General features: G+C 40.3%; 1 protein-coding gene across 9 annotated transcripts in view; it reads left to right on the top strand.

Annotated features, from left to right (window-relative positions):
- PIP5K1B (phosphatidylinositol-4-phosphate 5-kinase type 1 beta) overlaps nt 1-25,910 on the top strand; it is a 166,832-nt gene that overhangs the window by 71,397 nt on the left and 69,525 nt on the right. For all 9 annotated transcript variants that reach the window (XM_073345202.2, XM_073345199.2, XM_073345193.1 and 6 more), the window contains 4 exons: nt 2,137-2,267; nt 15,900-16,017; nt 20,968-21,120; nt 23,326-23,625. In XM_073345202.2, the coding sequence (XP_073201303.1) occupies nt 2,137-2,267; nt 15,900-16,017; nt 20,968-21,120; nt 23,326-23,625 (702 nt within the window). The remainder of the gene's footprint in view (nt 1-2,136; nt 2,268-15,899; nt 16,018-20,967; nt 21,121-23,325; nt 23,626-25,910) is intronic.

Here is a 25,910-nt window from a genome sequence, read left to right as displayed (position 1 = left end):
ATACACATTATCTTGTCATCTGATGCAACTGTAAATACTGGATTGACTCTCAGTTAAGGGCATGCTTGGGCCACCATGCTTTTGGAATTTGGTGTAAAGAGTATACCAGTGGCTCTATGGTCTGTGAGCCTCCAGTGAATGCTGGCTGGGAACATGGTGCTGGCTCTCCCCTTTGCTTCTAGCTGCTATAAGTTGTATTAAAATAAACCAAAAACCCAATAAATACTTTCCCAATATTACTTTTTCATGTAAACAATTGCTGTGGTTGCTACCGGGGTGGTGATTGATTACGCTGATCAACTCTGCTCCTGATGGCAATCATGAATGGAAGTGGAGGTGATCTAGAAAACAATCTTTCTGTTAAGATCTGGTCCACAGTATGAAAAAAACTTAGGACTTCCGCACTACAAGGCTATACATGGTAACTTGTGCCCACTTGGAGAAACCTTCAGGAACAGCTCATGTTCTGGCCCAGCTGTGATGGCAAGATTAATGTCCTCTTAGGTTCCCAGTTGCTTTTCCACCTGACTTATCTGTAATCCTCTGTCAATAATAAGTTGCAGTTCCTCATTATCTGCTATATTTTCAGTCTCCAGCCCTCTTTCCAGCCGTGTACTAGATGGGTGTCCAGTTGTGTACCAAGAATCTGTCTGCATGAATACCAACTTAAATGAAGTGACATAATTAGTGCTTATGCAGGGCATTAATCGTTCATGAATCAAGGCTTTTCAGGGAAAGAGAAATGGGAATCTTCTTAACCACACACAAGCAAACCTTTTTACAATAGAAGTAGCACTGTAAGGACTCTCTCTTGTTTTATTCCACCAAATGAACTGTTCTGCAAGTGCAAGGTCTTCCTGGCATGTAGTGTTAATTGTTTAAAATAAGCACACATTGCTACATCATTTCACATTTAAAAATACAGTCACCATAGCACGTGCACTTCTGAGAACTAAAGTAAGATCTAGTATCTGATATTGGAACCCTTCCGACTGTAATTCCCAGTTAGTTCAATTAAGTTGTGCTGGTTCAGAAGCTTTCATCTGCAGTGTGAATTTTTAACATTTTACTCAGCTGTCTTTCACTGTCGTTATCTTCTTGTTTGTTTTTAAAAAAGCCTTGAAACCTGCAAATTATGCACATAGCAGGGGTCTACGCAACATTGTGCTCCTGTCCCCATCTTTTGTCTTGTTACACTCATGTGTGCCACTTTTATTGAGAAGCTATGCAGGGCAGGGACGCTCATTCTGACCCCAATTCTACCACCCTTACTCCACAATCAGGACTGCCCACTACTGTGTGAAGGCTATTCCCTGCTCCCATGTAAGTAAATGCCAAAACTCACAGGTTATTCAATGTAAGGATGGCAGAGTTGGGCCCTGTGTTGTAGGTATGTACTGTACCTAGCACCAGAGGGCCCAGTCATGATTGGGGCCTCTGGTGGTGACTACCATAATAGAAAGCCTAAGTAGCTTACGAAGTGTAAAGTAAAATGGTGTTGATTCTGATATTCTTTTCTAGCAGTTATGATTGTCTCTACTACACAATTGGAACTGAATGCCACCCTTGATGACCAGTGTTAAACTGTTGACACTTTTGCTGCTGCTGTTAATCTCACCAATAGATAATAAAATATTTCATTATAGTTAAGCTAGAATCTATATTTTGAAGCTCAAATATCAGCGTCCATAGTAGCTCTGCATACAGAGTTTGGCCCTTAGAATTTGTGAGGGTATTCCCTGTAAGATTATCGGTGGTATTTCAAAATTCTTGAAGGGATTTGGATGCCTATTTCCCATAGGAATTAGGACAGTTCCCATGTCCAAATCCCTTAGCGATTTTTGAAAATCGCAGCCTATGCCTATTTTATAAGATGTGTTTAGATTTCAGGCGTCAGCTACATCACAGTATCTCTTTAAATCTTTTTTATCTGAGTAGCGGTTAACTCCAGTTAGAGGTGAATCTCGTCCGCTTTCCAACCTGAAAAAGTAAAGCTGACCAGGTACCAATCCCAAAGAAAGATTTAATTAAAATAAAATGCTTTGCTCAAAGAGTGCTCATGATAAAGAGCTCATGATAAAGAGCAGGAATCCAGATATAGTAAACTTGCATTCTAATGCTTATTTTCTTTTGCAGACAGCATCATCTGCTATTAAAGGAGCTATTCAGCTGGGAATAGGATACACAGTAGGTAACCTCACCTCTAAGCCAGACAGAGATGTACTTATGCAAGACTTCTACGTAGTGGAAAGTGTATTTCTGCCCAGGTAAGGACAATCCTATATCATGTTTTTTTCAAACAAAAAATTAATAGCATGCCTTCATTTACTAGATGTGCTAACTATGAGGACTATTTTGAAAAGAGAATTTTCCTGAAACAAATGGGATCATAGTAAGTTTTTAATGTAAGAGCAGTTCAGTGGTTTTATGAGAGGATATTTTAATAATAAAAAAAAAATATGAATTATTTCAACTGGAAGTTTGGCCTTCAAAATAAGTTGAAAATTAATGTAATAGACTAGACTCTAACTTTTTTGCCTGTGCCATAGCCACAGCTGAAGCAAATCCTTGCATACAGTTAGCTCTGCCAATGGTCTCCAACATTCAGTTCATTCAGAAACATCCATGTTTCCAGATCCATATTTCCAAATATGGCGGTGAAAGGGTGGTAGGAGGGATTACCATGTGCACACTGATTAGTGAGAACAGATGGTCCTGTGTTTGAGATATTAGACTGAAATTCAGGATCTGGGTTAAACTTCAGACTCTGCCACAGATTGCCTGTGTGACCTTGGGCAAGTCACTTAATATTTTTGTGCTTCAACTTGAACATGTATAAAATGAGCCTACTAATGCTTCCCTACCCTGTCAAGGTGGTGTGAGAACTAATATGTGAGGCCGTCGGGTCCTATGGTGATGGGGGCAACATAGGTGGAAACTTTCAACCAACATCTAACTCCATAACTGGTGCCAATGTTAAGTATTTGTACACAGACTGGACACCATAGTTATTGTGCAGACAGCAGTTTCAGATATTGCTATAGCCCTATTTAAGGGATAATATTTGGAAAAACATACTCCGGTTTATGTGGGAAATCGGATCATAGCAGATATCAACAATAAAAAAAACTTGTTACATAATGGCTGATATTTTTTTTCCAAACTGTCACGTATGACAAAAAGTATAAAGAACATGTAGACCAAGATTTTCAAAAATAAGAGTTCCTAAATCCACTTTTAGGTACCTGCCTGATTCTCAGAAATACTGAGTCCCCAACAGGTCCCATTGTAGTAACTGGGAGCTATGGGTGCTGGACATTTCAAGCCACTTACTTAAGACTTGTTTCAGAGTAACAGCCGTGTTAGTCTGTATTCGCAAAAAGAAAAGGAGTACTTGTGGCACCTTAGAGACTAACCAATTTATTTGAGCATAAGCTTTCGTGAGCTACAGCTCACTTCATTGGATGCATGCTGGATGCATCCGATGAAGTGAGCTGTAGCTCACGAAAGCTTATGCTCAAATAAATTGGTTAGTCTCTAAGGTGCCACAAGTACTCCTTTTCTTTTTGCTTAAGATTTGTCTACATGAACACTTAGTTCTCAGCAAGCTGGGGTGTAAATCTCTCCCACGATAGTATGCTGTGTATGACATGTCCATAAGGACCCTGCTGCCACACACTACAAGTTCCCTATTGCACTTTGATCTCCTGTTACCATGGAGGATAGATTCAAGTGCACTAGGGAGCTTCTAGTGCATGGCAGCAGGGTCCACATGGGCAATAGTGTGCAGCAAGCTAGTGTGGGGTAGATTTACACCCCAGCTTGCTGCGAATTAAGTGTTCATGTAGACAAGCCATTAGTTGAGTATATGTTGCAATTTGAATGTGGGCTAACATTTAATCTGAACATAAACCCACAAATCTTCTCGAACATAAAATATAGTCCTCAGAAACATTAGGAATGACGTCACTAAAACAATGTATATATTTGTAATAGGCAGTGTTTAATCTTGAGAAAAGATGACTGAGAGGGGACCTGATAAGTCTTCAAATATGTTGAGAGCTGTTACAAAGAAGATGACATGAAGAACAATTGATCACCATCTGAGAGTAGGACAAGAAGTAATGGGCTTAATCTGCAGCAAGGGAGATTATAATTAGAAAGTTTTTCTAAAATCTAACTAAAGGGTAATTAAACTCTGGAATAATTTTCCAAGGGAGGTTGTGGAATCCCTATCATTAGAGATTTTTTTAAGAACAGATTAGACACACACCTATCAGGGATAGTCTAGGCTGACGTGGCCCTACCTAATTGCAGGGGGGCCAGACTTGATGACTACTTGAGGTCCCTTCCAACCCTACATTTCTATGGTTCTATAACAGCCATATTTTTTTTTAAAAAATGATCTGGTCTGATAATGTAAAGCCATTGTTTATGTGGAAGAAGACTTGGGGCTAAATTAATCTGAAGCATTTTCTTAAAGAAAATCTCAAAGTTCGGAACATATTGCCAGGATAATATCCAGTCTTTACCCCACATGGCTGTAGTTGTGCCAGTGGGAATTATTCAGGTTCCATGCTCGTGGTTTGTGAGTGTCTATAATTGATGAGTTTTGTATATGCTTTTTCTGTGTGATCTATATTCTGGGAAAATATGTAGATACTAACCAAATAAATACGTTTTAATACTTCACCAAGAATTTTTCAGATCACAAGAAGAAAATTACCACTTCTATATTGTCATGTAACCAAACTCTTCACTGTTTCAAAAACCAAAATAATAGCCCTACTTGGATGAAGATGTTGCCATTACAAAGACGATTCATGTACCCGATAGGAGTCTGCATGGCTATCTGTAAAGACTTCAGAGCCCAAGTTATTCTTTTATATATCAAGTGAAACTTGCATTCACAAAAACTACTATAAGCCGTTGTTTTTGAATTAATAGCAAAGAAGTGGAAGAATCCATTCCATTTCCTTTTTTTTTCCAGTTTGATTTGTTGTTTTTTATAAATGTCAATGTTGTGAAAGCCATAATACGTTAGTTACCTGATATGAAAACATTCCTGCATACATGCTTACAAATGCAATTTCCAAATGCCTGTGTGGTTCTTGTGTTAAGGGTAGTGATAAGACAGGTTTCTTCTGTTTTAAAAATGGAATGGGGGCATGAGGAGCAACTTGGCTTGCCTGTATTAAGAGTTTATTGTGTGTGTGTTTTTAAATAAATAAATTAAATAAATAAATGAGTAGCATCTTCCTGTCCAGTCATCCAAAGACAACACATAGAAAGCTATCAATTTAAAGTTCTAGCCAAATGCAACAAGTAATTTGACTTGCTGCCTGGTTTTACTAGTCAGTAAGCAAGAAAGAGTTATATATAGTCAGTCTCCTTGACTGAAACAAAGGATCTTTTTATAAAGGGTACTTATTAATAATAATCTTCCTCCATTAGATTCAGGAGTAGCAATCCATTTGTCTTTTAAGACCAATTATTAAATCTACAATTTCTGTGCATTAGGGGGTATAGGAGATGGAAAGTCTGAGTCTTATCTCTTTGTAAATTGCATATTTATCTGCCTGTCTAAAATGATATTGAGTAGGAATAAAAAGGTACTAGTTAGGATGAATTGCAAGAGTACGACTCTTCATAGTAAAGTAGGGAGCTCCACTGTTGAGTCCCATTTGAAAGTACAGTGCAGATTATTCCTGAGTGTCACCAGCAGATTGTTAGCGTCAACCAGGTTATAAAAGTAGAAGGAGTCTCTCTTTCTCAAGGCAAAGGGAGTAGTGACTGAGACAAAGGAGGCAAAACCCAAGGAATAGCTGATCTAGGGAGAAAAAGCTTAGGCTAAGGTGAGTTTGATAGTTATTTGAATTACTCCCTCTCTGTGATTAGGGCATCATTGGTAAATTTGAGCTATGTAAGAGGTGTATGTGATCATGATGAGAAAACAGGCTTAACAAGCAAGCAACCACATTTTGCACTAGCTTCAGGTTTCCAATGTGATCTAGCTGTAGCCGCATCCAGAGTACTGATTTAACTCCAACGTTGCTATATAACATACGTGTCCATTTGCAGCAGCACTTTGTCTTTATGGGCTGTCCTGATCATTTCATCTCCCCTTTGACTGGTCCCTTGTCTGCACCCAGGCCTGATGGGAGTGATACAGGCAATGAAGTGACATGTCACTTATTTCCTAGAGTTCTGTGCACTCCTGATGCCACATTGTCATAGTAGTGGGAGCATTGTTACAGTCGTGATGTTTTTAGCATAAGCGCGATGTGCCTGAGGCAGCACGTGACCAAGTCTGCTGGTTGGATCATTAGTTTCCCTGGCCCGGGCCAGGTACTGATGTGGAGTGTGACACTGTAAATCCAGACTACTTGAAGTGCAATGAAACAACACTTCTACTTGCATTCCAGCAAGCAAAATCATATGACAATTATAGTTTTGTATAAAAGAAAATCATGGAAAGATAGCCAACAATTGTCTTATGATTAATCAATAACAGAAAAGAAATAACCTCTGTGTAGTTCTCCACCCCTCAAATAAACTGCACCATCTGTATAATAGTTTAACCATAGCAAAACATATTATTTCAGGATACTAACAGTAAGAGATTCATGTGGTTAAAAACACCAAGAGGGAAAAGGAGGAAAATGGTTGGTTAGAACTCAATATAATGGACCAAATTCTGCTGGGTTATACTGCTGTAAAGCAGAAATAACTCCACTGATTTCAGTGCAATTACTTAATATTTACATTGGTGTATCTAAGAGTAGAATTTGGCCCAATGCTTGGGTGTATTGCATGTTTGACTCAGTCATTTTCAGTAAGTTACCACGTCTTTGCACTGTGCCTTTAAACTGCTTAAAATGTTTTCTTTCACTGGCCATTATAGCACATGTGCAGTGGTGAGAGGATACCTTCCCAGCTTCCACTCCTCCACACTCATCTTTGGGACAGGGTGCAACAGGCAAAGCTCTTGTTGTTCATATTGGGCTATCCAGAAGGAAGTTTATAGCATGTTGCTTTTAGGAGCCAACTGTGATGTGTCACAGAGGGTTACAGTACAGTAATTCATTTTTAGGACCAGATTCTGGATGCAGTTTAAATGGCAGTGAGCATGAGTGCTCATTTTACAGAACACAAATTGGCTGAGCCAGTTGATCCTAACGAGGGAACCTATGGCTGCTCTATATTTGGGTAGTGTAAAGCTACTCTGGGAACTCGTGCAAATAATCTCTCCTGTCCCTCAGAAACACCCCTATGCAAATCCGTAGCCTCTCTTCCCACTACCAGGGCCAGTGGTGTTACTGTAGCAATACTGGCAGTAACAGCCAAGCTGTCAGGTAGAGATATTTTATGCAGCCTAATCATTCTCTTCTCTGCTGTCACTCAACTTTAAAGGATTCTCCACTCTACCTTGGAATCTTGGGGAAATGCTGCGTGCTCCATCCCACGGGTCCTCTTAGATCCAGTGTGATGTCATGACTTCCAGGTGTCTTGGTGTTAAAGAAGTGTCACAGAGTAACTCTAGTTCACACAACCTTATTACAATATGACACTTTGTCATGATATATATAAACTGGTAAAATATCTTATCCAGAGGTTTTTTTTGACAGCACCAGGGCTCATTTCTGCCCATATGTAGAAGATCCACGTATCGAGCTTTAAAAAGTTGTCAGAAACTGTATTGCAGGCTTTGGGCACTAGGAACATACACCAGACTCTGCCTATTTGTTTTCTCAGACCTGTCAGTAGAAGGACTTCTAAGATCCAGGCTTTTGCCAAATATTGTCAAGTGTTCAGTCTTCACATAAGTCCATTTATGGGTCTCTCACTTTTCTCCCTCTGCCATATGCTTTATTTCAGCTTCTAGACATTGACCAGCATCCCTAGTCTTGTTCCTCAGCATTCCAACTGGGAGGCTTACATTATTTGTCCTTCATCTATACATGTTGTATTGCAGGCAAGGCTGTTTCTACAATGATTTAGTTAAGATATGGGACATTTTCTCTTGCAGTTTTGTTACTGAAACATTAGTCTGTAGTTCACAACATATGATGGCATGTGACATATTGTCAGGGTTTTATAATTCCTGTGAAGTCTGGTGACATCAAAAAGTGGGTAGGCAAAATTAACGCATAAAAGTATGATTACAGCTAATTAACAGTAGTAAGCAGTGGTCATTTTGTGTCTGATAATATCAGGGTGGGTGGTGCCTTGTCTCTAAGCTTCCACTATACAAAATAAATGAATCATTAGCTGATGTATTTTCCAGAAATGTCATGGAAAGATCAGAAAAGCTCTGAATTTCAGAGGCAATTTCCATACAAACACCTTGGTCAGTTGAAGGGCTAAGTGTTTCCCAAACAATTATATGTACACCATTCCCTGTAGGATACACATAAAGAGTATTCAGAGTCTCATGCATAGCTATTTATGCTGTAATTCATGCCCACTGTATTAACTCCATGTTGACCTGTTTCACACAGAGGCATGTATGTAACTTGCCGAAGTTCCTTAAATCCAGTCCTAGGTAAAATTCTCTCTTCCCTTTCTCTGCTCCTCCAGCATGGACATAGAGGACATGCAGATCTGCTGAGGAGTACTTTTTAGGGGGTGAAAGAATCTGGGCAGACAGCAACTTGGTAGGGAAACTACTGCCATTTCTTCCAGTGTGTGTAAATGTTGTTGAAAATGGAGACAGTGTGACTCCAAGAACAAAATCAAGTCTATTATGAACTATCAGCTACTTTGATTAGTAAAAAACAATTCTGAATATAGATAAGGTGAATGTTGATTTTTTAAATGTATTTTTGAACATAGCCACCTGTTTCTTAGGTGCTTTAAGATGCCTCCATAAAAGGGAGTATCAGCAGTGCAAAATTAGTAGTAGTGTTGTTGTTGTTAGAAAATAATTAAGAATGCCCATTCAGTGGTTATTGCTACATAAAATCTTATGGACCCAAATATAATTGTCTTGATTTATTTTGAGATTCTTTAATGTACACATGCATTGCCTTTTAAAGATGTCTTGTTTCAGGAGACTTATTAGCACATCTTACTGTAGCTGAAAATAATACAAAGGAAGATATATCTAGAAATAAGGATATCACTATCTGTCTCTATCCTATATCAACCAAAAGCTGATAGCTATGTGAGTATAGAAATAGGGACTAGTTCTTGTAGGCAGAAATGATGCAGTCATTTATCTTTTCTCTTTAGGGAGGAAATGGGAGGATTGGAAAGCAAGGCCTGGATTAGTTGTGCATTCTTGTGCATTTATCTGTTGCACACAGGAAAGGGATAGTGAACGCACTTCAGTGGGAAGTAAAAGAGCAACTTTTCCCAAGACTAGTAAGACCTGATTTTTTTTTAACACAATCGATATTTTGTTTGATTTGGGGATAAATGGGGTAAGGAGTCCGTTCCATATTGGGCACTGAGACTTCCCTTTTTCACTATTTCCCTCACTTTGCACATACACACAACCAAGGCTCAACATTGTGGCTGCTTTCTTGTGTTAAAAGAGAGAAAAAATGAAGTTTTCCTCAGAAACCCTTAACACCACTGTAACTGGTCAGAGGATGTACCATTGAAAGTAGTAAGACACTCCTTCTGTCCTTGGGGGCTAAGTGTGTTGCCTCCTTAACATTTCCAGTCCATGCTAAACCAAGGCGAGACTGCCAACAAACACATCTGGGTCTCCCACAAAGCAATACAGGGCTGGACCTCAAAAATATAATACTTTGTGATTAATTTTAGATTGATATGCATCACTTATACTGTAACTTATTCCCCTGGGTTTATAGGCAGACAGTTCTTCGCTTTAAAAAACAAAACAAAAAAAACTAAAAGATTCTGCAATGCCAGAACGTGCAGTTACCTGAATAGATACTAGAGAACATAGCTTTCATAGTAAATTTAGTCTTTTTAATATATTGAATAAAAATAGTACTTTGCACTTTATAGTCTTTCATCTAAGCTTTTTAAAGCACTATCCAAACAGTATGATTAAGCCTCACAATCCTTCCAAGACCAGAATTAAATGTCATCGTTCAGGTACAGAGATTTGAGTTGTCCAAGGTCACAGAAAAAGTCAAACTGGTAACAGAACCTAGTCATGTGCTCTAATCACCAGATATGTTCCCTGTCTTAAGATGGAAAGTTATTGAGGTTGTCTCCTTTCTTTATATTGCACATTCTCCCATATGTGCCCAAAGTTATAATTTTGCAGTTTTAGGTTTTTCCTTCAGTACAAATGAAAAGTACTGAATACAATAATGTAGCTGCTTTGTAATTTAACTAGCATACAGACAGTGTTTGCATTGATGTAAAGTGCGGGCTTCTTTACCTCTCCGATTTCTGGATGCTGCTAAGCCATTTCTACCAGGAGTGACACTTATGTTTGTATCTTCAAGAGATTTCTCAAGAACAGTGTGTTTTATTTTGCCTTTGGAATGTACCATATTGCATCAAATGGTCAGTTAAGACATTACAATTAACAGAGCAAAATATGCCTTCGCCAGCTACAAACAATCCTCCCCATACAAATTTCTTAATATTTTTGTAGGCTGGTTAAAGTATATTGTCCAGTCCACTTTGCATGTGGTACTTCAGCTCTGAAAATAGCCCAGCTAGAGCCTGAACTCCTAAAATGTCACCAGCAAACAGTGGGGATGGGGCAAAAATCCATGTTGATCAAAACTAATAGGTTTGGGTCTGAGAACCTCAAATTTCTAGGTTGGGAGGAGGGGACTAAAAAGCCTGTGGTTTTAGAGTTTGAAAACATCTTTCCTAGCCCACTGGTGTTTTTAGTGTTCCTCAGTCTAAACCACCTTTTCCCTCTTACTTTCTTTCCTCCCAGCATGCAGTTTTTTCAGCAGCTTATCTCTAGCTGCAAGAGCTTTGGAAGGGTTTCCTTTATCACAATACTACTGCTTTGAAGCCAGCTAATAGGATGTGCTTCTCAAGAAATGCAGTCCCTTGTCGCCCATAGATGCCTTGTATGCCATGGCAAAAAAACCCTCAAACTCTTGTCCAATTTTGTTCTCCTTCATTGCAGTTGAACTTGCCACCACTGTCCTTTGAGCAGTCCTTTGAGGCAGTGAAACTGAAAAAATCAGTGTAATGAATGAAAATAGTATGGCATGGTGAGCAGCCCTGCATACCCACAGTAACCAGGGAGAATTTTTAAAAATAGTGTTATCTCTTGCAGAGTGCTAGGGCTTGTCTACAGGGAAATTGACCAGTGCAGCTATAGCAGAGTAAGCTGTTCCACCATGGGTTTTTTCAGAATAGGGTTCCTGTGTGGACCTTATTCTGGATTAAAACTGATTTAATTATGGAATAATTACTCCACTTTGTAATATTCTGAAATAAGTCACTTTTAGTCCAGAATAGATGTTCAGAGAGAGAGAGTGAGTTATTCTGGAATATCTGTGCTGGTCAATTTCCCTGTGCAGACAAGCCCTTCATGTGTGTCTGAAGTAGCTCATGCTCTTGGGTTTCATCTATCCTAGAAAAATGAGTAGGAATTTTCCACGTGGATAAAGCTGTATCAGTGCTGGTGTGAGCTCTGGTATAGAGAGGGCATAAGCTTTATTTGCCACCAGGCCATCAGACCCTGCAGATGCTGAAAAATGGCCACAAAGCCAGATTTTTCAAAGGTATTTAAAGATGCAGACAGGTGCCTAGTGAGGTTTTCAGAAGCACCTAGTCATCTAACTCCCATTGCATACATACCTTTACAAATCTGGCCCAAATTTTCTGGTGTAGATGCTCTCTTGGAGAGGGGTATGTGTTATATTTTTTAATTATTGGCTATTTCATAAAGTTGCATTGTTGGAACCTTTTAGTGGGCTAGAGTTTACTTCTCAGCCCTTCTCCAGGAGCTAAAAACCCCCAACTCCCATAGAAAAGCACCTGGAGACCCAGAATTCAGTCATTGAGGGTTTTCAGCAAAGATTGCTCAGGGTCAACCTCCTCACACTCAAATCCAAAAGAACAAAAGGAATGAACTTAATTCTGAAGTTTATAAAGTCTTACGATGAAGAAACATAATAACTACAATTTAATGTCTACAGCATAACATGGCTACTTTATAAACCACATCCAGTATCTTCACGCTTATACATAAACATAAATAAAGAGAAAAAAAACCCAAATTAAATCTAAACAGGTCTGTGCCTACAGAAATACAGTGAGAATAAACTCAGAGTTCCCAAAGGCTTTGGTTGAGTTTACCTAAGTCTTAGTCTTTGATCACCAAATCTATGCAGTCTGGTGAGTCAAAAGCTACATCTTCCTTCCACTTGCTTATAGAAATTTTCAGCTGGAATCCATACAGACCCTTCATCCTCCTCCTTCTCCTGCTGAAATCACTGATTAGCTAGTCAGTTAACCAACCACTTAGTTAAGTAAATTTTTTTAAAAACCCTGCTGCAGAATGCTTGAGTTAGGAAAAACAGCCTGCTTTCTGCTCCTGAGGCTCAACTTCTCCCAGCCCATACAGTGCACATGGCCTTTTCCAAAGAAACTTGCATTCAGGGAGTCTGAATCCAGTAACTATACCCAAAACTACCACACCAATTCCAGAAACTTCCGAGTGTGGAGAGCAATTTTATTTGAGGGTTTTTGATTGATTTTATTATCTAGCTATGCATTTTATGACCCTTTCTTGAGAGCAGTCCCTGTAAAGGCAGCTAGTGGTGATGGCTTTTCTTCATGAAATGTATTCAGCACAGGAGTCCCAGTTTTAGGATAAGTAGATCACAGTGAGTGTCTCCCAGGGACTTAACGCAAAGTAGATGCGTTTACAGAAAGACTTTCCTCAGAGGCTGATGTATGCATTCAATGAATAGTAAAGACTCCAAACTGAGCAGTTCACACAGGATCTGCGCAGCAAAGCTCTGAGTTGGGGCAGGGGGCTACTCCACCCCTCCAGGCTGAGCCGGGCACCACCATCTTGCTAGGCAGATGCACGATGCATCAAGACCTATACTTGGCCAAATTTGGGAGTTCTTACTTAAAAACAGCAAAAGGCACATCCCCGATATCAGGACAATGCCCCTGCCATATGTCAAATCTCTGCTTAAAGAATGGAGGCACTGGAGCTTCCTTATGAAATTGTGATAAGAGTTGAACATGGGCAAAACAGTTTAGGTTTTCCCTAATCTTATAATTGGGAACCATTTTTGATTAAACTTTTCGCCCAAATCATGACAGTTTGGCAAAGTTATAGCCAATGGAAAATAGGACCATATAATTGGTGGTGTCAGGCAATCATAACTATAGGCAGTGCTACCAGTTCCACCTTAATCTCTTGTTTTCTCTTTGCCATGCCATTTTAGGAGCAACAAACAGATGAATGGAACTGATTTTGTGTCTAAGACAATTTGTGGTAATATCCTATAAAATCTGCAGAATAGTTCATCTGGAAAAACCAGCTTTTATTAGCAGCTAGCAACCAGGGTAGAGAATGGCTAGCCAGTCAGTTTTCTCTGATGCAATACTTTTAGCCTGTAGTTTCATCGGTTCTTTTATCCCTTGATCTCCTGCTGGAGAGTTTAGGGGGTCAGTTTTGTGGAGGCTCAGAGAACTTTTTTTCCAGCTTGCAGAGTTGTGTTAAGTTCAGTTTTCTACTTTTGCCTGATAATAAAAGATAGATGTAGATGAGCTGGATGAACGTCTTCCATCACAATATGTTACTAATATAATTTCAGTGCATATATTCAGAATATATTTCAGATAGTCTGTTTCATTTCTGGTAGTAAAACAACTTCGAGTATAAGAAATCAAGATGTTCAAATATTTACATTGATTACTAGCCATTTATACTTTTTTTTAATAAGTTAGATATTTCTACTGTAAACAAATTTACGCAAAGGTAAATGAACTTTGGGTACATGATGTACGTCTGAAATGATCAAATTAGGGCATTATGTCCTAGACCAGGGGTGGCCAACCTGTGGCTCCGGAGCCACGTGTGGCTCTTTAGCAGTTAATATGTGGCTCCATGTATAGGCACCAACTCCGGGGCAGGAGCTACAGGCACCAACTTTCCAATGGACGGTGCGGGGCGGGGGGCGGTCACTGCTCAACCCCTGGCTCTGCCACAGGCCCTGCCCCCATTCCACCCCTTACCGCTCCATCTCTCCCCATAGCCTGCAGTGCCCTCACTCCTCCTCCTCCCACCCCAGAGCCTCCTGCATGCCATGAAACAGCTGATTGGGAGGGAGGAGGAGGTGCTGATCGGCGGGGCTGCCAGTGGGTGGGACGAGCTGGGAGAGGGGGGGTGAGGGGAGCTGATGGGGGCGCTGCTGACGTATTACTGTGGCTCCTTGGCAAGTACCTTGGTAAATTCTGGCTCCTTCTCAGGCTCAGGTTGGCCACCCCTGTCTTAGACCCTGTCTGCATTACAACTTTCATCTGCTATTTTATATCTGGTTACAAGTTACACAGTTCAGTTTGTGTTAACACAGCAGCTATCAGCCATAGCTGTCTGGGTACAGGTACACATCCTACTATGCTGCTGAAACACGTCTTGTATCAGTTTATCTGGGAAGCTATTCCACAGTCACTTAGCATGGGGTAGAATTCCCACAGGACATGCATCTAGAGCTGAATCACAGTATACATGGCAATGCACTCTGGGATGTCCTGCCCAAGAAAGGTGGGGTTTTCTTTTGTTTGTTTTCTGTGGCTGGAGGAAAGGTGGGGGCCTTGGAACAGCTAATCCAATAACATGGTCATGTTTAGGGTACTCTGTTCACACTGAAAAAAATTTTCTTTTAACCAGTTCAGCACACAGTCATGTGCCAGCCTGCTCCTGTGGTGGGGCAAAACACTTTTGGCTGAGCACAGTGATTAACAGAGGTTTTTTCACTGTGTATCCTGCAGACCCAAAACCAGGTGTAGAGCCAGTTGTGCAAGTTACTGGTTCCAAACTAAAAAGTTATAGGGGTTGAGGGACCCTATGGTAGTGCCATGACCTAGTTTGCAAGAGAGAGTAACACTGAAGGGACACGGAAGGCTGAGATGCTGGTATAAACCATACCTTAAACCATGGATGGTGTGACTGATGATGATGATGGTTACTTCCCTCAGCGTGAGGAGAGGATATAAGACTGCTGTTTTCCTGGCACCACTTTTATATTGACATTTGAATCTACATTATTTCTCAAAAAGAAAAGGAGTACTTGTGGCACCTTAGAGACTAACCAATTTATTTGAGCATGAGCTTTCGTGAGCTACAGCTCACTTCATCGGATGCACACCGTGGAAACTGCGGCAGACATTATATACACACAGAGATCATGAAACAATACCTCCTCCCACCCCACTGTCCTGCTGGTAATAGCTTATCTAAAGTGATCATCAAGTTGGGCCATTTCCAGCACAAATCCAGGTTTTCTCACCCTCCCCCCCCCCCCCCACAAACTCACTCTCCTGCTGGTTGGGGGGGGTGGAGGGTGAGAAAACCTGGATTTGTGCTGGAAATGGCCCAACTTGATGATCACTTTAGATAAGCTATTACCAGCAGGACAGTGGGGTGGGAGGAGGTATTGTTTCATGATCTCTGTGTGTATATAATGTCTGCCGCAGTTTCCACGGTGTGCATCCGATGAAGTGAGCTGTAGCTCACGAAAGCTCATGCTCAAATAAATTGGTTAGTCTCTAAGGTGCCACAAGTACTCCTTTTCTTTTTGCGAATACAGACTAACACGGCTGGTACTCTGAAACCTACATTATTTCGAATTCCTTTGAGTGACTTTTGTCACAGGATGCCAGTGATCATGGTGGGAAGTATTAAAGGAAAACTAGCTGCAAAAAGAAAGTCTTGTCTTGTAATATTTTGCTGTTTTCTTAATTTTGTCTTTTTCATGTAGTGAAGGCAGCAATTTGACCCCGGCTCATCATTACCCCGACTTCAGATTTAAGACCTATGCTCCTCTAGCTTTCCGTTATTTCAGAGAACTTTTTGGTATCAAGCCTGATGATTACTTGGTAAGAATTTGTAATTGTTCCCTGAACTACCAAAACAAAATAGATAAATAAAAAATTGTGATGTGAACACAATTCTGTTTCTGTCGCGGAGGAGGAGGAGGATGGCTAACGATGCTCTAAAGAGGAGTAGAAGTTTTTATATTTTGTAACTGGTGTATAAATTTAGCTTTTGCCAAAACTTTTTTTAATTCTCCAGCTTTTAAGTGATTGCTATAAAACCTGCCATGTTAATTGATAGCTTAATACCTAGAGTATTGCTTCTAGTTCAGGTAATTATCTCTACACGAATATTATAATTAGATTTAAAACTCATGTGAATATTGCTAATTGAATTCTAATTGAGTGCTCTCATATGCTAACTGCCTTATTTATGTGCTTCACAAGAAAATAGTGTTTACATGCATATGTTCTAACCTTGACATGGAAAAAGAGATGACCTGAGAACGACATTGATACCTTTGTAAAGACTACTTTCTGTTCTGTTCCTTTTGATTTGCAGTCTTAGGCCTGGTCTACACTAAAAAGTTAGGTCACCCAGCAGAGTAACTCAGAATTCTTCCGTTGACCTAGTTACTACCTCTCAGGGAGGAGGATACCTATAGTGACAGGAGCCCCCCCTCCCTTCAGCATAGGTAGGATCCACTTTGAAATAATACAGCAACTCACTGGAACTCGGCTGCTGTATCATTTCAAGTGTAGACAAGCCCTTAATAATCATACTTAGGGCCCTACCAAATTCATGGCCCATTATCATCAATTTCACGGTCATAAGATTTTTAAAATAGTAAATTTCATGATTTCAACTATTTAAATCTGAAATTTTGCAGTGTTGTAACTGTAGGGATCCTGACCCAAAAAGGAGTTGTGGGGTGGTCGCAAGGTTATTGTAGGGGGTTGTGGTACTGCTACCCTTACTTCTGAGCTGCTGCTGACGGCAGTGCTGCCTTCAGAGCTGGGCAGCTGGAGAGCAGTGGCTGCTGGCTGGGAACCCAGCTCTGAAGGCAGAGCCTCTGCAGAAGTGAGGATGGCATGGTGTGGTATTGCCACCCTTACTTCTGCCCTGCTGTTGGTGTGGTGCTACCTTCAGAGCTGAGCGCCTAGCCAACAGCCACCACTCTCCAGCCACCCAACTCTGAAGGCAGCACAGAAGTAAGGGTAGCAATACCACAACCCCCCTAAAATAACCTTGTGACCCCCCCGAAACTTCCTTTTGGGTCAGGACCCCCAATTTGAGAAACGCTGGTCTCCCCTTGTGAAATCTGTATAGTCTAAGGTAAAAGCACACAGAAGACCAGATTTCAGGGTCCGTGATGCTTTTTTCATGGCCGAGAATTTGGTAGGGTCTTACTCAGACTGTGTGTGTCATGCGCATGCTCAGATGTGAAAATATAACAACCTTGCTGTAAGTTACACAAGTCTGACTTCCCCCTTGTGGGGACCAACACTGTCAAAAAGAGGATGGTCCAAGATCTTCCTCCCCATACAAATCTGCTGCTGGCAAGGTTGAGGGGGTCTGTGTAGGGTGTCTTCCCCATTCATTAAGAGGGCAAGATCAGATCATTTTGCAAGTTGCCAGTTCACTTCAGAGCTGTGGGGTCCCTCCAATATGGAGGCCCAGCAGCTTTTTGCATTCCTTGTGCTTAAAGGTCCAATGTGGGGTTTAAAAAAACCTGAATTTTTTTACAAATATTTTTACTTGTGTTAACCACTGAGATTCTTTACAGTTGAAAGAATGTTAATAAGCTATTTGTCAATTATTTTAAGTGAAACACACACCAAAATTGGCTTAATGGAAGAATCAAAACATTTCTAGACCATCTCTATCCAGTTTATTTTCATATATTTCTCTCAGCTTGGACTGTTAAACTAGCCTACTTAGTTTTTAAAATACGAATATTGTCCTGCGGTGTTGGCAACCCAAACACAGGCGCATTATGCTAGTGCTTGGGTGCCTTATACTGATCCTAACTTCAAATTAAAGTCAAACTTTCCATTGGGTTATTTGTGTTAGTTACATGGAAATATTTGTTGGGCTGTAGGTTTCACAAAGGCCATGTTTATACAATACTTAAACTGATCGCCATATTTGGGATTGGGAAGGAATTTTCCAATGGGTCAGATTGGCAGATACCTTGGTGGGGTTTTTGCCTTCCTCTGCAGCATGGGTCACTTGCGGGTTTAAACTGGTTCAAAAGGTGAATTCTCTGTAACTTTCATTCTTTAAACCATGATTTGAGGTCTTCAGTAACTGAGCCAGAGGTTAGGGGTCTATTTCAGGAGTGGATGGGTGAGATTCTGTGATCTGCAATGTGTAGGAGGTCAGATTAGATCATGATGGTTCCTTCTGACCTTAAAGTCTAAGGGCAAATCTGTCTTGCCCTAATCTTTTTAAAAGATGGGTCTGGAGACACTATAGTCTTAGGCCTTGTCTACACTGTGGATTTCAGCCAGCAGTGGCTGGCCACCAGAGAAGCTACCCCAGTGCAGACAGGGAAAGCTGTCACAACCAATTTGTACCAGTGCAAGTGAACCCAGTTTCAAGCAGGAGTAAACTACACCAGTGGAATTTGTGGCTTATAGGTTTGTACCAGTTCCGCTTCCCCTCTGGTTAGCCACCAATACTTATAACGGGGGCAAATCTCCACTGTAGGCAGTACTTCATTTTTATAGCCTTTTGATTCATTCACCTCTCTGTAGATTCAATTAAAGAGTCTCTAGGGCCACATATTATAATGAGAGCGATCTCAAGTGGAGCCCTGAATTCCAGGGGAGATTGGATTGTAATCCTGAGATCAGAAACCACTGACTGATGCTAGGCTGGAACCAGTTTTTCCAGTTTTGATATGACTGAAATCCTTGACGAAAAATGGCAAAAATCTCATGAGAATATCTCTTGAGATTTTGCTGCTGTTATATACTCAGTCCTGAATTTGTTTAAAACTGATCCAGATTTGACCGTCTTCTCTCTATTTATAACAGTCACAGTGTTAGGCCAGAAGAAGTACCTGAACCATTTTCTTTATTTCTAGAAAATGCTACAGTGGTTTTAGCCCTGCTACTATTTTATTTGCTTTTAAAATCAGCTGACAATAAAATCAGTCTCCCCATTTACAACCTCTTACCTCAGCCCCTATCCACTATACTAGATGTGATTCAAAATTCTGTTGTCTTAAACCGTTTCTTTTCAGGCTGCAATACAGCAACTGAAAACAGTGGGATTGCTCTTTTATACTGGTTCCTGTTAGAGAGAGAGGGGGAAGGGAGAAATGGAATGAAAAGTATCTCAGCAACACTAAGTAGGTTTACACTGTTAATTTGCATTGGTGGGGCACAGCTGTTGTAGCTTTGCCGTCTTCCAAATGGTACAGTATGGAAGCACTGCAGGAAGCAGGATGAAGGGGAAAAAATAAATTTGAACAGCTTGTACAAATAAATGGTGACTGGAAAGTATACAAAACATGGGTATTCAGAATGTCAATGTGTTGATCACAAACTATTTATCTTTCTTTTTTAAGTCTTGAGCAAAAGGCTCAAGGTTTGGTTGAGCAAAACTTTGTGGGTTAGGCGGCTTCTTTTGCAAAAAAAAACAAAACAAAAAAAAAAACCTCAAGGATAAAATAAGATCCTTGTCTCATAACTTGTAATCCTGGATTTGTGATTTTCCTTATAGACCATCCCTATTTTATTGCAATAATGTAGTTTATTATATTTTACTATTCCAAATAATTGGCTTCAAAACCTCATAGCAATAATATTTTTCACTATTGAGGCTGCATATATTGGTAGGATGGGCTAGAAATGTGGATAATAACAGAATGTAAAGACACTCTTGATTCAAAGGTGTATAGTATAACATTACTAAAATAAAAGTGAAAATTTAATGCATTACGTTTTTAAAAATATGTACGACATGGTGAAACATTTGAACTCAGAGCAAGCATTCATTTTTTTAAACTATATTTTCCCCTAAGCATACTTGTTGTTGTTGTTGTTCCCTTCTCTTCCTCTCCCCACCTCTACCCCCTTGTTCTTGGACATCTCTGCTCTGCAGCATCATCTACTGATGTCTATAGGACCAAATCCTCGTCCCACTGAAATCAGTGACAGAACTCCTTTTGAATTCAATAGTACTTGGTTTTAGTTTATAAAAAATTATTTCTTATGATGAAGCCCGGCACTTTTCTTGATAGTCCTGGTGGAAAGGGCTACTGGTTTAAGGAACAGCCACTCTTGCAGTTGTAAAAAGACCAGAAAACATACTTCTATTTTAAGAATTATTCCCCTGGTACATAAATAGTTTAAAACACGTTTGTTTTAAGTATAGTTTGTTTGTTTGCAGGGCACTCCCTTATTAATGTTACTGTGCTACAATTTCAATGTGTATGAAGTTATTGACCTTAACTATGCCTTTTTTAAATAGAAGAAAAGAGATTCTTAACAAAGATTTTTTATTAGCATATTAATCCTGCTCTTCCGTTTATTACAAATGAAAATCCCTTGATTACTGAGTTTGGAGAGGAGATGGATACTAAGAGGGTTGAGTGGGGGCATGAAATGTGAATTAACATGGATGCAGTAGAACATTTATAAATATATAGATTTTCTCTTTTTCCCGTATAGGACATCTGATTCCCATCAGTTAAAATATTCTATCTTCTACTTTTTATCTAATGTAAAGGCAAATTGCAGTATGTATTCTTGAGGCAGAAGGCTGCCTCCTCACCATAATGTGGGGGTTGTGGAACATGTCCATGCTCTTCCAATTCTCAACTGTTGGACGATCACCTATTTGGCCTAACTTATGCAGGGGCTGTGGCAGCTTGAGAATCGAGGAACTTTAACTATCTTCCTTACTTCCCCCTTCCCCTTTGTACCAGCCATTCTTTTAAAAGATTTTTATATTGAAAACCACCTGTATTGGCTGCAAACTTCATTTTTTCTTTGTTTCAGTATTCAATCTGCAGTGAACCTTTAATAGAATTATCCAATCCTGGTGCCAGCGGGTCTTTATTTTTTGTAACTAGTGATGATGAGTTCATCATCAAAACAGTTCAACACAAAGAGGCTGAGTTTCTTCAGAAGCTGTTACCAGGTTACTACATGGTGAGTAACTGCAGATCATTAATTTTTCTACTTCTATATGTTTTCCATATCCTTCATGTTTCACATCTCCTTTTATTCTGAATAATTTCATTCATTGTCTTCCAGTATTTTTGTCAATTTTTATTTAATGTTTATCTTAATATTTTTATACATTTTACACTTTAAAAGACAACATCTTTGTGGGCATGCACTCACCAGCAAAAAGTAATTAACCTATGGGTCAAAGTCACTGTTACCTTAAATGCTAAAGGGACACTATCAAGATGGTTCCATTTTAATATAATTCTTATCTTTGTTCATAATAATTTAGTATTAAAATGGAGAGAACTTTTAAAAGTCTAATTTATTTTTCTCCATTTGTTTGTTTGCCCTTTTGCATTTCATTCAAGGAGGCCAAAGAAACTAGATTGGTCAATTTCCCTTCAGTTTCTAAACTGCTTTAATCTTGGGTTTTCCTATATTAGCACAACAACATTTTGTTGAAAAAAAATTCTATTCATATAACTCCTTTAAAAATATTAATTTTTAACCACATATATTTTGGGGCTTCAACTAAGTTGACTGTCTCTTTAACATGGGCCGATTGTCAGCAAAGTGAATAAACTGACCATCAGAAACAAATAGGACTAAATATTGCAAGAGGCTGCATTCTTCCTGACAGCCACTGAGCTCCCATGAAGAGGAAAACCTCTCAACACCTCTCAGGTGATGGTCAGCATCTTGTAGGATTGTGCCTGTAGTGACCAGATGTGTCCCCATCATCCCAACCCCCTTTCAAAAAATAAAATCACATGTGGACACTTTCCACCTCATTTATTTGAAATTTACCGTGATTATCTGATGGTGGTGGTATTAAGCTAATATAAAGTAACTGTGAGTTTGAATGTTTATGTAAAGAGACTTCACTCATTCAAAGATTCAGAAAATACATCATAGCTGGTTGTCTTCATTGTTAATCTTTATAATCTGTTTGATTTATGTCTGAATTGGCCATCATACAAATACACATTATAAAGGCTTTTCTGCTTTGTTTTTGTGAACTAACCGTTCACAAAGTTAACATTATACACACAAGCATTTACCAAAATAAAAAGGTTTAATTCATGCGATTCCTGTATCGAGGCTCTTTAAGTAGGAACTTTCTTTCTTTAGTTGTAATGGGGAACTTTTAACCATAACAGACCTAAAATAGAAATAATTTCTTTTTCATCTGTTTTTCATGTTGATAGTGATTCAAGATAGGAGTGTCTAAAATATGGTTCTTGCCTTCCCATCTCTTATCCTCTCCTGCTAGATGCTTGGCCTGCTGTTGAATTTGGGATACGATATAGTTTCCATTTTGACAGACTGTGATGTCGTAAAAGGATCATTACCTTTTTGCATTCTGAAGTAGACAACAATCTGGGCTATAATAAACATAGCCAAAATTGGCAGTAACTCTGGTTTTGCAAAACCTCACTAGGTCGGGCTTTTGTTTCACAAAACCTAAACCAGAGGTGACTTGAATGAAATGGGATCCAAACCCCTTAAAAAAAATCTTTGGGTGAGAGGGTTGTTCTGTTAAGTCTTCAGTCCATCTCTAGACTCAAGCAAGAGCCCTCTCATGAGGGCACATTAAGGCCAAATGCAGCAAAAATGCTGAGTTTCTGCTATGCTATTGACCTAATTTAAATAGACCCCATGCAAGAGGACAAAGAAACCCTATAGTGTGCAATGATGAAAGACTGTGGGTTCTCTTCAAGGCAGTGCAGAAGAGGAAATGTGGTCATGTCAGGAGCTTAAAATGTACAGAATGAACCACGTGGCCAAAAGTGACATAAAATGGAATCAGCAGGCCATGTCTCTTCCCTCTACACCCCTGCTCTCGCTGCCTCAGTGCCCAGGCATAGGGAGACATGGCCTGGCTTTTGGGATGTCATGGGCATTTCTTTGATTTTTTGGCCCTGAGGCTTCTGTCACCCAGATCCCTCAATTTCATTTAAACAGTCTCTTCTCCTGGGTTGTGCTAGCTTTTTCAAGTTTGGGCCCAGTGGGATGGAGAGAATGACTGACTGGTCAAAGAAATTGTTTAGAATATAAAGTAACACACACCCCTTTTTCAATGTTAATATGCTTAAGTGTGAAAACCCCTCTAAAATGTGAATGTTTAAAAAAATCTATTCAAACTTTGTGGTGTGGTTGTTTTTTGTTTTTGTATTTTTTTAGAATTTGAACCAGAATCCAAGGACTCTCTTACCAAAATTTTATGGACTATACTGTGTTCAGTCAGGGGGCATTAACATCAGAATCGTCGTGATGAACAATGTTTTGCCTCGGGCAATGAAAATGCATTTCACATATGACTTGAAAGGCTCTACCTATAAACGGAGAGCATCAAGAAAAGAAAGGGAGAAATCCAACCCCACATTTAAAGACTTGGATTTCTTGCAAGAGATGCATGAAGGACTGTATTTTGACTCAGAAACATACAGCGCACTGATGAAAACACTACAGAGGGATTGTCGAGTAAGTAAAAGTTGTTCATATTTAAAGTGACATTCAGATTTGTTTAATCCAGATTTACACCAGAGAATACTGAGAACAGAATCTGGCTCTGTGAATCGTTCAAACTAGTGAAGCTTTCTGATGCAATTTAATTATAGACCGATTCCAACTGCAGTTATTTTTTTAAATGGCATAAGTGTTTTATCTCCAGCTGCTGAGATTTGACATGGGTTGCTATGTAACAGTAAACTGCTTTCTGTGATGAATACCTATTAGAAGACCATAATAAAAAAGGATTAGCACTCAGAGGTTTTGTACTTTGGGATTTTTTTAATTGTTCTCTGAGGTATAGCGAGTATAATTGTTGTACTGTTCTCAAATGTTCAAAAGTATGTGCAGGCCTGTCGGTGCTGTATGTTGCTTTGTTAAATGAATCCGTGCATTAGCTAACAGAAGTTGACAAAGTGAATGAAACCCCAGTGGCAGCAGATTCTGGTTTAGTTCTAGAGCATAATCCCATAAGGATTATATGACAGAGTGTCTATTTGAGCAAGGACTGGACTTGATGAGCCAGGAGGTCTCTTCTGGTCCAAGGCTGGAAGGGTTGGGAGTAGAACATATTGCAAGAGGAGGGTGAGACTGTCTGTACTTGCTCTTAGAAACCGCTCTGTCCAACTGGGAGGATGGCATTAGTGACAGTGGATGGATCCCCTGCCATAAGGGACGTTGCTGTGAAAGGGAGAGTGAGCACAAAGGAGGAAATAGGAGAGATTCCCTGGGCTCTAAGAGGTCCACTGAAGAAGAAAACTGGATTCTGTAGGAGTCCTAACAGCTCAATGAGAAAACAGCAGCATGGATGGGATGAGCTCATAGCCTAGAAAGGGCATCCCTCACAGCACTTTGTTGTTTGCTGCCACCTGTCAAGTCAAGTCTTGTTGTTGAACATGAATGCTACCTTTTGTTTAATAAATGAGTGTCCGAAATGGCTTGTGCTTTGTAAGTAAAACAGGGTGATCTAACAGTCAGCTGCATGCTCACTGTCAGACGCTTTTCTAACAAAGGGCACTGTTTCTTTAGCGTTCTGCAGTGAGCATGTCCTGAGTTTCTGCCATTAGCGATAATGCAGAGTGCACCAGTGTGTCCCATCTGGAAATCCAGGCGCTCTTTTCCGCCCCCCAATTGTCAGAAAGGTTAATTACACAATCACAGCTTTGAGAAGAAGAATCTGGTGTACAGAAAATGGTAAACAGATTGTTTGTTTAAAAGAGACAGAAATAAACTGAATATTAGATTAAAACAAGAATCAGTAATTTGATTGTTATATGTGAAAGGGTTTCTTGTTGGAACTATATTTCAAATCATGATGTATTCTCAGCATGTATTCTATGTTGCGGGCAGGGCTAAACATCAGTTTTCTCAGTGTCGCCTAAATTTAACTGTAAAAAATAGCCCTGAGGCTTTTAAAGGCAGAGTTAGGTTTTATTGTTGTCACAAAGGGCAGAGAAGCAGGTCTTTGACTACTAAGCGCTTGTCTACACCACCACTTAAGTCGATGTAAGTTACGTTGCTCAGGGGTGTAAAAAAACCGTGCCCTGAGCTAAGTTCCCTTTAAGCTGCTCAACCATGCAGCAGCCTATTAAGCGCCATGCAGCGTCCTCTCCCCCAGCCCTGGCCCCAACCTAGCCTAGCCATGGACCTGCCGCAGCTGGAGGATGCACTCCTCCATGGCCCCAGCCCCGCCCCAGCACGGACAGTCCTGCCACGGCGGGGGGAGACGCGCCCCTCTCCTGCCCCCAACCCAGCTCTGGCACAGACCTGCCGTGGCTGGGGGAGTCTTCCCTCCTGTGGCCCCAACCCAGCCCGGGAGCTGCTTCTCCCCTCCCCCCCCCCAGCCCAGGTGCTGCTGTGTGGGGAGAGAGCTGGGTGGAGTTCTCGTTCTCTCTCTCTCCCTCTCCCTCACAGCCCCAGGGCAGCCTGTACCCCAAACCCCTCATCCCCGGCCCCACCCCAGAGCCCGCACCCCTAGCTGGAGCCCTCACCTTCCCGTACCCAAGCCCTGAGCCCCATCTCATACTCCAAATCCCTCGGCCCCACCCCCACCACATGAATTTAATGTGCACCAGTATGGAGGTGATATGTCAAACATCACCTCCATAATGGTGCGCACAAAAAAATTCATTCACTCATGGGTGGGAAAAATTAGAGGGAACACTAGCCCTGAGCAACATAACTTGCATCAACTTAGCGCAGTGTAGACACTGCTTTGTCTGTGGGAGACACTCTCCCACCAACATAGCTTCCACCTC

The sequence above is a fragment of the Lepidochelys kempii genome, chromosome 5, assembly GCF_965140285.1.
Source record: "Lepidochelys kempii isolate rLepKem1 chromosome 5, rLepKem1.hap1, whole genome shotgun sequence".
Lineage (NCBI taxonomy): Eukaryota > Metazoa > Chordata > Testudines > Cheloniidae > Lepidochelys > Lepidochelys kempii.
This window is presented reverse-complemented; position numbering and strand designations above follow the sequence as displayed.